The sequence below is a fragment of the Salvelinus namaycush genome, chromosome 22 (assembly GCF_016432855.1).
Source record: "Salvelinus namaycush isolate Seneca chromosome 22, SaNama_1.0, whole genome shotgun sequence".
NCBI lineage: Eukaryota > Metazoa > Chordata > Actinopteri > Salmoniformes > Salmonidae > Salvelinus > Salvelinus namaycush.
This window is the reverse complement of record NC_052328.1, coordinates 16,662,229-16,676,699: the sequence shown is the minus strand read 5'-3', so window position 1 is coordinate 16,676,699 and position 14,471 is coordinate 16,662,229. Positions and strand designations below refer to the sequence as shown.

The 14,471-nt window shown below is 39.5% G+C and overlaps 1 protein-coding gene across 1 annotated transcript in view; it reads left to right on the top strand.

Moving 5' to 3' along the window:
* The first annotated feature begins 410 nt into the window (after window positions 1-410).
* LOC120017615 (PDZ domain-containing protein 8-like) overlaps window positions 411-14,471 on the top strand; it is a 73,781-nt gene continuing 59,720 nt past the window's right edge. The window contains exon 1 of the mRNA XM_038960499.1: window positions 411-1,413. Within this exon, the coding sequence (XP_038816427.1) occupies window positions 530-1,413 (884 nt within the window). The 5' untranslated portion in view covers window positions 411-529. The remainder of the gene's footprint in view (window positions 1,414-14,471) is intronic.

Below are 14,471 nucleotides of genomic sequence, written 5' to 3'. Positions count from 1 at the left end.
ATAACTTATTTTATGTTTTTTTTAATTTTTGCTTGGTCAATTTTGGGGGAAATAATATATATATATATATATATATATATATATATATATATATATAATATACAGACCCTACTGAGTACTCCACACCCCACTTTTACATCTGTACCACTGTAGTTGTACGATCTAGTGTCCAGGCACCTTGATCCTGGAACATTGTTTTAAAACACAGATTTAATGCATGCAACTTAAATATGAACACATATTAATCATTGTTAATGTTTAGACAATTATTTTTTTCATACTTCATGAATACATATAGGTTAATGATGCTTTCCTACTATTATGTGGGGACTTTCATTTTGAACATTTCCGAAATTCCGTGACCCGGAAGTACTTTTTTAGTGTTGCTGACGAGCCGCTGATCAGGGAAGAGGCAGATGATATGGCAGCTTTGTGAGCGACCAGGTGGAACTTGCATTGTTAAGACGGTTAAACGTCGGAATATGAAAACATTTTAACGCGGAAACAGGGAGAGGGGACACTGCTCGAAATGATTTACTTGATAGTCATTTCCGCATTATCTGGAGCACTCATTACATTGGTATTACAGTTCTTACTGCTTTACCGGAGAAGCCCCGAGCCTATAGCCAGGACAGTCCAATATGTCAAAGCAGTGCCTGATCCCGCATTGAAGGATTACTTTAATAACCAACATGCAGAATCAGGCCAGCAGCAACAAGACAACACATCATCCGCTGCACCCAAACAGCAAGAGGCCATCACTCCCAGGCATCAGGAAGCGGCTGCCACCAGCAGTAGCCCTAAACAACAACCGTCACCGCCTTGTCAAAGTGAGCCCCTCCACACCTCCAAACCGGAGACGTGCAATTTTCTAAATGCTATCTTTTTGTTCCTATTCAGAGAACTCCGCGACACTCCCGTCGTTAGGCACTGGCTGACCAAAAAGTTCAAGGTGGAGTTCGAGGAGCTATTACAAACCAAGACAGCTGGTCGGCTGTTGGAGGGACTCAGTCTCAGGGATATCTCCCTTGGTAATTCTTTGCCCGTGTTTAAAACGGCCAAACTTATGAAGCCAGTGAGTTTAAATGAAGACGGCATGCCCGAGGAACTCAATTTCGAGGTGGACCTTGAATATAATGGCGGGTTCCATCTAGCAATTGATGTAGACCTTGTTTTTGGGAAGTCAGCATACCTGTTCGTAAAAATGACGCGTGTGGTTGGAAGACTGAAGCTGCAGTTCACTCGCATGCCTTTTACGCACTGGTCCTTCGCGTTCCTTGAGGACCCACTGATAGACTTCGAGGTGAAGTCACAGTTCGAGGGAAGGCCCTTGCCCCAGCTCACCTCAATCATTGTCAACCAGCTGAAAAGAATCATCAAGAAGAAACACACCTTGCCAAATTACAAAATCAGGTAAAACTTGCACCTAGTCTACCACTTTTATATTTATTTAGGTCAATGCAAGTCAGTAGGCCTACCAAGAGATGGTCAGAGATGTGTATCATCAACATTTCAAGCTGATTTAAGGACAAGGGAAAGTGGCCCAACTAACAGCCCAACTATTATTTTGATAGCTTCCAAGATCTGTAAGATGCACATTTGGACTCCAAATGGGTCAAAACACATAGCCATATAGCCTTCTATTTGGCTAAATTGAAGGCTCTGCTTAGGCCTTCTATCCCAATGCAACCTTGTAGATATTTTTTTTAGGTTGAAATTGTCCACCACGTTATTGAACAGCCTGGCCTCAGACTAGATGTAACAGAGTATATCTGTGAAACTGAAATGAGTATGATATGTTTTGTTTGGTATGGTTACATAAAACCGAAGGTTACTTAGCCAAAATGAAAGGACTGAGTTTGTTTGGGGGGCGTGCAACGTGTGTCCAGCATCCCAAAGGTTTTGTTTGAGTCACATCATGGACAACTTTAGCATTGTAGATAATTAGCAACTTTGTTAAGTCCAGGTTGCAGCGAAAGGTTAAATGATGACAAACATGCAGTCTTTAATTTTTTTCAACTGTCAGGGTATAGGCCTACCGACTGTCAGTAGGCAGTGTGGTAGTATACAGTGTTGAGACATGGGACGGCACCTGTTGCAAAGGAAGCCATTGAGGGACATCATAGTTGCAAACCTAAGAAATGATAAAGGATAGTGTTGATCCTTCTGAGACAGAGGAGTGCCCCCTGTCACTACATTGAGAACATTTTGAAATGACCACAACCTGGTGTGAAATAGTCACAGTTAAACACTTTGCCAACACTAAAACTGAAAGACAGAAAGCTTTCTAGTACTTACCTGTTAGTAACATGAATGCATGTCCAGCATCTTGTCACCTCATTTCTTTTAGACTCTGTCACATTAGTCAGGTACCCTTTTGCAGACGGATTATTTGCTGGAAGTGTTCACCATCACTTTTGTATTTGGTTGCACTCGCTCAAGGCAAAAAACACCAATGTAGATTTAACTAGGCCTGAAAGTATACTTCTTTTCTATGGACGTATTAACACAGACCTGATGTCACACAGCCTAGATTTAACAATTTAACTAATAATATATTTCCTTGCTAATATGTTACTGTAGTACATTCTAACTTCTCAGTTATAAGAGCAACTTAATGTTAAAGACATGCTCTCGAACTTTGGTGACTACTAAGTATATTTAAACCTCCCGCTTTGGGCTGGATGTGTCAATGTGTAGTTCATAAATGCATAATCTATTAGCAGAAATACTGCTAATACCTCAATTATCCCCGAAATCCCTAGTTTGAAAGCGACTGTTTTTCTGGAAGCTGTGCTGTGCCATTTTGCCTACATTTTCCCCCACGTTGGCCGGCCCCCTAGCAATTCGAGTTCTAACCAATGAGCTTCAGCACCTTGCCATTTGAGTGACAGTTGGCAAGATGCACATATTGCAGAGCGAGAGAGCAATGATGTGATGCACATACTGTATCTGCACATATGTATGCAATTTTTGGTGAGTGCTACTTTAAGAACTACTGGTTAAAAAGTATACAAAAGTACCAGAAAATCTCTAAGTGTTAGCTTTCAACATGACTAATCCTGAATGTTAAATGAATCTAGGCTATTTCTAGATGTGGAAAACAAATCTATTGAATTATGCTGAAAGGGTAAGCCTTACACGGAACCCAAACCGGTTGCGCGCGTGCGCCATCGTGCATACATTTATTTTGCCCCCCCACACCAAACGCGATCAAGACACGCAGGTTAAAATATCAAAACAAACTCTCAACCAATGACATTAATTTGGGGACAGGTTGAAAAGCATTAAACATGTATGGCAATTCAGCTAGTTAGCTTGCGCTTGCTAGCTAACGTTAATTTGTCCTATTTAGCTAGCTTGCTGTTGCTAGCTAATTCGTCCTGGGATATAAACATTGAGTTGTTATTTTACCTGAAATGCACAAGGACCTCTACTCCGACAATTACTCCACACATAAAACGGCCAACCGAATCGTTTCTAGTCATCTCTCCTCCTTCCAGGCTTTTTCATCGTTTAACTTATGTGGTGATCGCATCTAAACATTTCATTGTATTACCACGACTACCGGCAAAACAGTTAGTCTTTCAATCACCCACGTGGGTATAACCAATGAGGAGATGGCACGTGGGTACCTGCTTCTATAAACCAATGAGGAGATGGGAGAGGCAGGACTTGCAGCGAGATCTGCGTCAGAAATAGGAATGAGTTCTATTTTAGCCCTTGGCGTCGCAGACGCTCGTTGGCGTGCGTGAGCAGTGTGTGTGCAATAATTCAATAACATGGATTTCTAAATTTATTTTGCGACGCTCGCACACGCGACGTGTCCGGTCTGGTCCGCATGTTAGCCTATCACCTACAGAAGTTGCTATCGTTGAGGTTCTTGTTAGTGCTTCTTTTGACCCAGTCAGCTTGTCACAAATGTTGTGACAGCACTTACTGGGCTCAGCATTTGTGGCCTCAATTACATGGCACATGCAGGTGGTTCGTCTGTGTTATGTCTGGAAGGGTCATGCTGGTGTGCTGGAACTGCAGCGATAGCCACATTGGAACGCCAAAACTTCTCTATACAGCCTTCTGTACAGCATAATTACTCCTGTCATATTCCTTTGCTTTGATTGTTAGAATAGCACAATTCCAGCTAAATGTTATATTGTTACATGTTCTAGCCTTTGAAGTGAAATGCACTTCAAACTAGAGGTCGACCGATTAATCGGAATGGCCAATTTTTGGACACCGATTTGGCCGATTAAAAAAAAAAAATATATATATATATATATATATATATATATATATATATATATATATATATATATATATATATATATATATATATATATATATATAAATAAATAAATAAATAAATAAAAGTTTTATTTTTATTATTATATATTTTTTTTACACCTTTATTTAACTAGGCAAGTCAGTTAAGAACAAATTCTTATTTTCAATGACGGCCTAGGAACGGTGGGTTAACTGCCTTGTTCAGGGGCAGAACAACAGATTTTAACCTTGTTAGCTCGGGGATTCAATCTTGCAACCTTACAGTTAACTAGTCCAACGCTCTAACCACCTGCCTCTCATTGCACTCCACGCGGAGCCTGCCTGTTACGCGAATGCAGTAGAAGCCAAGGTAAGTTGCTAGCTAGCATTAAACTTATCTTATAAAAAACAATCAATCAATCATAATCACTAGTTAACTACACATGGTTGATGATATTACTTGTTTATCTAACGTGTCCTGCATTGCATATAATCGATGCGGTGCGCATTCGCGGAAAAAGGACTGTCGTTGCTCAAACGTGTACCTAACCATAAAAAGCAATGCCTTTCTTAAAATCAATACACAGAAGTAAATATTTTTAAACCTGCATATTTAGCTAAAAGAAATCCAGGTTAGCAGGCAATATTAACCAGGTGAAATTGTGTCACTTCTCTTGCGTTCATTGCACGCAGAGTCAGGGTATATGCAACGGTTTGGGCCGCCTGGCTCTTTGCGAACTAATTTGCCATAATTTTACGTAATTATGACATAACATTGAAGGTTGTACAATGTAACAGCAATATTTAGACTTAGGGATGCCACCCGTTAGATAAAATAAGGAACGGTTCTGTATTTCACTGAAATAATAAATGTTTTGTTTTCAAAATGATAGTTTCCGGATTCGACCATATTAATGACCAAAGGCTCGTATCTCTGTGTGTTATGTTATAATTAAGTCTATGATTTGATATTTGATAGAGCAGTCTGACTGAGCAATGGTAGGCAGCAGCAGGCTCGTAAGTATTCATTCAAACAGCACTTTCGTGCGTTTTGCCAGCAGCTCTTCACTGTGCTTCAAGCATTGCGCTGTTTATGACTTCAAGCCTATCAACTCCCGAGATTAGGCTGGTGTAACCGATGTGAAATGGCTAGCTAGCTATCGGGGTGCTCGCTAATAGCGTTTCAAACGTCACTCGCTCTGAGACTTGGAGTAGTTGTTCCCCTTGCTCTGCAAGGGCCGCGGCTTTCGTGGAGCGATGGGTAACAATGCTTCGAGGGTGGCTGTTGTCGATGTGTTCCTGGTTCGAGCCCAGGTAGGAGCGAGGAGAGGGACGGAAGCTATACTGTTACACTGGCAATACTAAAGTGCCTATAAGAATATCCAATAGTCAAAGGTATATGGAATACAAATGGTATAGAGAGAAATAGTCCTATAAATACTATATTAACTACAACCTAAAACCTCTTACCTTGGAATATTGATGTCTCATGTTAAAAGGTACCACCAGCTTTCATATGTTCTCATGTTCTGAACAAGGAACTTAAACGTTAGCTTTCTTACATGGCACATATTGCACTTTTACTTTCTTCTCCAACACTTTGTTTTTGCATTATTTAAACCAAATTGAACATGTTTCATTATTTATTTGAGGCTAAATTGATTTTATTGATGTATTATATTAAGTTAAAAGAAGTGTTCATTCAGTATTGTTGTAATTGTCATTATTACAAATACATTTTAAGAAATCGTCCGATGAATCGGTATAGGCTTTTTTTGGTCCTCCAATAATTGGTATCGGTATCGGCGTTGAAAAATCATAATCGGTCGACCTTTACTTCAAACATCCTGGGTTGGTTGTTTGCAGGTGTGTTTGTCATTCGCTACAACGCAGCATGCAAAAATCACCTTTTTTGTTTGCTAATATTGTTTTTAGCGTTCTGTGATTTATTCCAAGATGTGGGGAAAAGTTGTTTTCTTTTTAGAAGGTGTAGTTGTGATTATTGGGCTGTGAAATAAGCAACTAATATGTTCTGGTCCATGACATACATCTGTATAATTGTAATATAGAGATATACAGTACCAGTTAGACGTTTGGACACACCTACTCATTCAAGGGTTTTTAGCTTTATTTTTACTATTTTCTACATTGTAGAATAATAGTGAATGCATTAAAACTATGAAATAACACACATGAAATCATGTAGGAACCAAGAAAGTGTTAAACAAATCAAAATATATATGATATATTTTCTTCAAATAGCCTCCCTTTGCCTTGATGACAGCTTTGCACACTCTTGGCATTCTCTCAACCAATTTCACCTGGAATGCTTTTCCAGCAGTCTTCAAGGAGTTCCACATATGCTGAGCACTTGTTGGCTGCTTTTCTTCACTCTGCGGTCCAACTCATCCCAAGCATCTCAATTGGGTTGAGATCGTGTGATTGTGGAGGCCAGGTCATCTGATGCAGCACTCCATCACTCTCCTTTTTGGTCAAATAGCCCTTACACAGCCTGGAGGTGTGTTTTGGGTCATTGTCTTGTTGAAAAATAAATTATAGTCCCACTAAGCACAAACCAGATAGGATGGCGTATCGCTGTGCCATGCTGGTTAAGTGTGCCTTGAATTCTAAATAAATCACCAACAGTGTCACCAGCAAAGCACCATCACACCTCCTCCATGCTTCTCTGTGGGAACCACATATGCAGAGATCATCAGATCACATACTAGGCGTCTCACAAAGACAGTGGTTGGAACTTAACATCTCCAATTTAGACTTATCAGACCAAAGGACAGATTTCCACCAGTCTAATGTCCGTTGCTCATGTCTCTTGGCCCAAGCAAGTCTCTTCTTATTATTGGTGTCCTTTGGTAGTGGTTTCTTTGCAGCAATTCGACCATGAAGGCCTGTTTCACACAGTCTCCTCTGAACAGATGACGTGAATTCTGTGAAGCATTTATTTGGGCTGCAATTTCTGAGGCTGGTAACTCTATTGAACTTATCCTCTGCAGCAGAGGTAACTCTGGGTGTTCCTTTCTTGTGGTGGTCCTCATGAGAGCCAGTTTCATCATAGCGCTTGATGGTTTTTGCGACTGCACTTGAAGAAACTTTCAAATTTTCCAGATTGACTGACCTTCATGTCTTAAAGTAAGGATGGACTGTCATTTCTCTTTGCTTATTTGATCTGTTCCTGCCATAATATTTGATATAGTAATGCTGCAAATGGTCCATACAAAACCAGCATTTGTCATTGATTTAGGTTAAATGTATATAATTAGGTGGGTTTAATCAGGTGATTATTGTTGTTAAAATGCCAGACTGTGAGAAGGCACATTGTTTCACTTGAAAATCAATGAAACGCTGTCTTGTGCCTGACAAAATGAACAGACTTTCCTTTTGTCCACCATATTTACTATGTGGGCTGCAGAGCAGGCAAACAATGGTTTGGTTGTTTTGTGAGAACAACAACTAAATGTAACTATTTTATGTCCCTATGTGCAGCCACAGGCCTCTACTGACATGGCATAGCCACTTCTTGTGAAAGATCTGGTTTGGATCATGTGTGGGAGCTAAATGTTAAATGTAGGCTAAATGCAACAATCTGGAGGATTGACCTAAAATGGTGCATGTTTGTGAGGTGCCCATGATAATGACTCTGTCTGAGTGAGAGTTGTGAGGCGATGTCATCTAAAACAGCCTTTGAGGATGGAGCAGTGGACATTAGGATTATCTGAATGTCACAGATGGCAGGACTCTGGAGGGGAGGGGGGGGGCTGGAGGTAATCCAGGCATAACAACACCCATCTTGAGTCAGGACAAAAGCAATATGGATACTGTACTGAAACAGTGGGGAATGAGATACTACAGCAATCCTCTGTAGCATAGAATAAAGCTTTATCTCTGCAGTAAGTTTCAGAGAGGGTAACATTCTTTGTGTTCCAGATTTACGGTGAGAGTTGACAGAGTTATGATTACCTCCCTCTCTACTCTACAAACCGGACAGGTTTGTGAGTCTTGACAGTGAGTCTGTCTGGTTTCTGAATGGAATGTTCAGGCGGTAGGTATTCTTAGCATAATAGATGGGGGTGGTGAACAGATCATTGCTGAATTTTCTGGCTACGCCCTCAAATCGTATTAAGCCTTTTGAGATTTTTTGGGGGTCAGAGAATTTAAACCTGTAAGAGAAGAATTCTCAGACACTGGACCAGTGTTAAACTTGAGCACATCATTAACCACATTCCAGGTCTGCAAAGTAGGGGGCCAATCACTTGGCATATTAGATCACAGTCAAATGCACTGAGCCATTCACCCCTGTCCCCATCCTTATCTGGACAGGACATACTAGATTGGCATCATTTCTTCGTAAGCTTGGGCTTACCGTGTGCCATTCCTTTGTCATTTTCATGACTTTGGATGGTTGTTGGACTGGCTTGTCATCAATATGATTCTAATATCCTGTGTGAAATTCTGAATTTATAACATTTGATTTGTCCTGGACAATCAGTAATGTGTACCAATATGTAATGAACCCATTACCCCCCCCCCCCCATCCCTCCCTCATCCACTGTCAGCTGGGTTATTTCTTATGGGCAATTCCATTATAACAGAGTGATGCTCAGATCCACTTTAAAATGAATGCCAAGCCAAAACCATTGACTGCAAAGTTTAACAAACCATACACCTATATTCAGAAGTCTAGTTTTGACAATTTCCACAGAATATTTTACTGAAACACATTTACTTGAGGAACAGTGCAGATGCAAAGTTTGATAACAATGTTTTTTGTGACCATGTGCTCTGCCATTTCCTGGTTGCTAAAATTTTAGTTTGTGACAAAAAAATTAAGTATAGTGTAGAGAATCATTGTACCATCTAAACAGCTGTTATTGATGTGTCATTGAGAAATGACACATCAATAACTCACATTTCTATGTGAATTTGGTCGTGTCGACCAAAAGGTTTCAGCTATGTCATGACACCTTGAGTTTGAAAATATCAATTTTGGTTATTGAACTACAGTAAGTGAAGTGTATCAGCACCTGTTAACAGACTGACTGTAACAGCATGACATGGGTCCTTGGTCTGTACTTTACAGAAATGCATAATTAATGTCCTTCTTTTCATGGTGATGTAGAAAAATGTAATATCCTCCTTCTACGCTGAACAAAAAAAATCTAAATGCCACATGTAAAGTGTTGGTTTCATGAGCTGCGGCGTTTGCACGCAGCGGTAGCGTGCGGAGGTTGCTTGTGTGGCGCGCAGCAAGGAAACAAAACATGAAGAGGATTACATTTCCTGAGGAAAACAGTCCTAATGTTGGAAACAAGCAGCCTTATGTTGTCACCCAGAATCACTTTTGTATTCCAAGCTATATAACTATTTTACATACTGTAGGTTTTTTAAAGGACCAAAGAGTTTTAAGTCTGCTTTGTATTTTCATTTTTGCCATGGAACATCAGGTATCGTAGTATCGTGATACTGCTATCGTGACAACCCTGCTTCATACCCTTCATTGATTGAGCTGTCATTGTTGTTTAGCTGTACTGTTGGATCCCAGAGAAGGAGAAAATAGGTTAATAAGACAATGAAGCTGGAAGTAATACTACAGCCTCTAGCCAGAAAGCCACCATTTTGGTGCAATAATGCACTTCATACAGTTGCATATCGGGATATTATTTTGGACGATGTGTCATTTTGACAATATCACAATATTATTTTTGTGCTAGTTGGCTGTACCTGTGCTAAAACCCCAGTATTTTCCCTTCATAGCTTGTTCTACATCTTTTTAAATAGGGAGACCATTTTTCTTTTTCAGCACTTATATTTCCTTGACGGATCAAAACAAATTTTCTCATGGCTCTCTCTTGTCTCTCTGCAGCAGACATATGGTGAGCAATATGTTTGGAACATTGAAATAAAATCACACTATCAAATCACAATATTTTGAGAATCGCAATACATATACTGTAGTATCGGCACCTAAGTATTGTGATATCGTTTCGTGAGGTCCATGGTGTGGGAGGGCAAAGTCCATCTCTTAAATCTCCCCTTACAGTATGTCCAACCTCTTTCAATAGAACGACATATTGCATGCTCTTGCATTAGTGTGTGTTAATGACTGATGGTCAGGGTTCTAATCAATAATACTTTTGAAAGCTTTGATTGCTAATGTGTTGAAAAGGAGCCCTGTAGTTATACACAAAGTCCACTGCAGTACATGTTCATGACATCCTGATAGAGAATAACTTCTTTGCTTGAAATTTGGAGCAAAGCTTCTTTGTTGTTTTTTGGGGGGGCCTGGCCAAATGCTTTACTTTCTAAAGTGACATGATAACTCACTGTCTATTAAATATGGATCTGCACAACCCGTTTCAACTCCAAGGTTCTCAAGATTTCTGTCTGTAATGTAACATCTTAGGATCTTACTGTTGCTTGGGCACTGAGCATAAGCAATGGGGATACTAGAATTTACTCGTAGCTGAGGGAAGGAGATACAGCAGGAAAAAGTACATTTTGTCTGAGAGTACAGTAATAACTTAAGAAGCATGCATGTAATTATTCAGTTCAATTTCTAGTTAAGTTGCAGCAAATGCTATTCTACACTCTTAAACACATGCTACAAGCTTATGATTGCACACACGTGCTCCCTGATTTTGTTAGGGCATTGGGGTGTTGAACAGTGTCCATTTTTATAACATAAATAATTGAGGTTACCCCATTTTCCAGACATGCTTCTTCTCATATTGAGACTTGATACTTTTACAGAAAATGCAGCTTAAGTAGAGTAGGGATTTTTTTGTCTGCTTTGCTGTGTAATATAGTTTACATACATTATTTAGGAGAATCACAATGCGTTTGGCTATTCCATCAGAGTTCTGCGTTTTACTGCATATAAACTCTGCGTATCATGCCCTCTCACGTTCATCCCTCATGGTCATTTTAGGATTATTGCCTGGAACTTTGGCCTGGCTACGTTTTGTGCCACTCCCCCCAAAATAGACTTTAATGCTCACCGATACATCAGGACAATTTAAGCTTTTGAGTTTGCAGATCTTTCGTAGGCAACCCAGGCAGTTGGTACATAATCGCAAATTAAATCTGCTGACACGGAACACCTGGGTTGTCTCGATCAGGTTTTGGGGATGGCTTACCAAAGCCCGGCCTGGTTTGACATCAGGATTTGTGGTATCTAAATCAGACAGTTAATCTGTGGTTTCATAGCAGGAAGAGGCCATATTCTCATGTAGCCTTTTAAATGCTTTGAGCCCAACAGAGCTATTTGTTACTGTTTTATTACTGCCATCAGCATTTATTTAGACTGCCCTTTCCATTTTCATTTTGATGTTACATGTTTATTGGTTTGTACAAATATTCATATTTTGAGAGTTACTGTATTTTAGCTTGTAAGCACTTGAATGAATAAGATACCAATACTATTGCATCCAGTTGTTCCTTACCAATATAGGAGCCTACAAGTACATTCCTCTTGTCGTTGTGTGTGCACAAATCGTTTTCACAGAAAACAAATCTACGCCTTGGCTAATCTTTAAAGCTTTCTGATTTAAAGAATCAAGTTTACTTACTGAAAGGAATGTCTGGCCGGAACATTGTTCAGAAAGCTTTTGACTTCTCATTAGCTGAGCAATTAACAAAAATGTTGGTTCTTTTTAGTTTTTTAAATGGGTAAATTATTTGAATTCCATTTTTTTTAAATTTATGTGAGCTCAATGCGCACGTTGCACAGTTTCTCATGAGATAAATCAGATTCAGCCTGAACTGTGCGAGTATGGAGTTGTAGTTTCCAACAGGCCAAAATTCTATATAGTGTAGAGTGGAAAACGTGATAATTAACTACAATGGCCATAATCCATTTACATGTACATTTAAGTCATTTAGCAGACGCTCTTATCCAGAGCGACTTACAAGTACATACATTCATAGTTTTTTTTTGTTTTTTTGTTGTACTTTTTTGTATAATCCATTGCGCACCTACTTGTCAGGTCTGTTTGTTTTTATGCTTGCTACAGAAGAGACCGCAGAATGTATGCTTAATTTACTTTGAAGAACTACAAAATAGTGGCTTTGTCAGACAGCATATGCAGCAGCTCTATAGAGATGAGATGACTTGGGACAGAATGATAGTCATCAAATTAAACAAATGTAATAAAGTATACACAACTGAAATATTTTATTCAAGTGAAGTCATGTGAATAAATGATGGTTAATAAGTGATAAGCAGTAATGGGAAGTCACTACCATCATGGGACTTTTATTAATAGTTTTTTTCTGTGTTAGTGTTCAACCCACATAATGCCTAGTGCTTTTTAGTGTTTACAAAAAATGATTGAATCAAAAAGTGTGATTTATTTTTTAATAATCTAAAGGAATCTCAACTGACTTTAAAAATACTAATCGCTCAGCACTACTGAGCTGCCATAACGGACTGGGTCTATGGGAGACGCCAAGCACAGAATACAAGGAATATTTGGCCAAACTTATTCAAGGACTGTATTGTGTCCATCTCAGAACGAGATATTCACTTCTACTGTAACCCCCATGGTTGTTGTGGTTGAGACTTGCTTTCGTCCTACTTAATTATTAAAGGCTCTAAAGCCCAACCACTAGAAACAAGGCAAGCTTTAGATCCCTCGATACAAGAAACAATTATTGATAATATTTTAATAAGAGACTAGGCCTATAGCAACAATCATGTTTGGTTTACATTGTAATATGCATGTTTTCTTTTCAGCAATTAGGTGGTGTTAGCTTTTGTGACAGGGTACGGTATTTGTGACGGCCTAATCTAATGGATAATTGTAAAGAAACTAAATGCAAGATGCAGGTAGGCCAAAGGGATAGGGATGTGCCCTATGCATTTTTAATATAGGCTTTTTGATGAGGCTAATGGTGTCTGTGGAACGTGATAGGCCACGTCTGCCCGCTTGTACTTGCACCGAGACAAAATGCAAACTTGTTTTCCAATTAAGATGACTTTGTTGTGGAATGGTGCTGTCAAGCCCTCATGCCTAATAATCTGCTATGTTCTCCTAATCATTGCCCATCTAATGTTACTGAGCTGAGCTGCCTCTTCCACTCTGACCTGCACTGTCTGTGCAATCGAGGGAATGTTAACTGTGATTTAAGAATGTAGACCTGTGTGGCCTATGTGCGATAAGTGGTTTTGGAACTGGGTTCATTCATGACCACGGAGGCGCACTACAGTGTCAACTGCTGATGTGAACATTTGGTTGTACAACGTACAGTATAATTAGCCAATCACCAAACATCTGACGGGCTTTGATTTGAAAGTATACTGTCCATTTAGGGAGTTAGTCTACCTTTTGTAGATCATAGCCTGCTACTCATCATATTTAAGGACTAATGAAGTGTTGTTTAGCCATTCTCACATGCTAAGACATTGTTCATCTTGGAGTTTAGCAGGAGATGAATGTTGCCGGTTTAAAAAACAGGCTGCCCTGGAGTTAGCCAGCGAAGTCCTTCAGAATGTCTCCCCTGTCACATTCTTCTCCTCCTCTTCTGGATTTCTATTTTCTCCCTGTGGAAATGTATTGGAGACAGTGTGCTGACAACCACAAAGGAGCCTAAAGGAACTGAGCCCTGAACAATGGTTCTGCTTTTGTTCAGTACCCAAAGAACATGGAGGGTACAGCCAGGGCTGGGATGCTGCAAGCTGAATGTGGTAGTGGTACCATTCTCTTCCATCTTGTTGTTTGACCTCTCTGGACAACCTGTTGAAGCATGACAGAGAAGCTGCTATGTATGTCAACATAGAGAATAAATAGGAATTCAAGATGCTGGATTTGAAAAACGCTAGGAAAAAAATAATCAAAGTGGTAGCTATTGTAGAGGCATCCATATAAAACACTTCATCTTGAACACAAATATAATCTTTGGATGTAGATTAGGCTCATAACTAGAATTTATATATATTTTATTTCTATGGTTAGGCTATCTGTCACATATCTAGCATTTTATTAATGAACAGTTACACAAAATCCTCTCTGGTATAGAATGCCAGAGGCTTCAGGCTAGACATGGCACGAGGGGCCAAAAATAGTAGAGGCAGGCGTGTAGTCCAAAACAACATGATGTTCATAATTACAATGAGGATTTTCATTACTGTTTAATCATTGGCCTTAATTTTGCTTTTAGCCAATGACCACACCCAATAGAGGAAGTCACAGTGC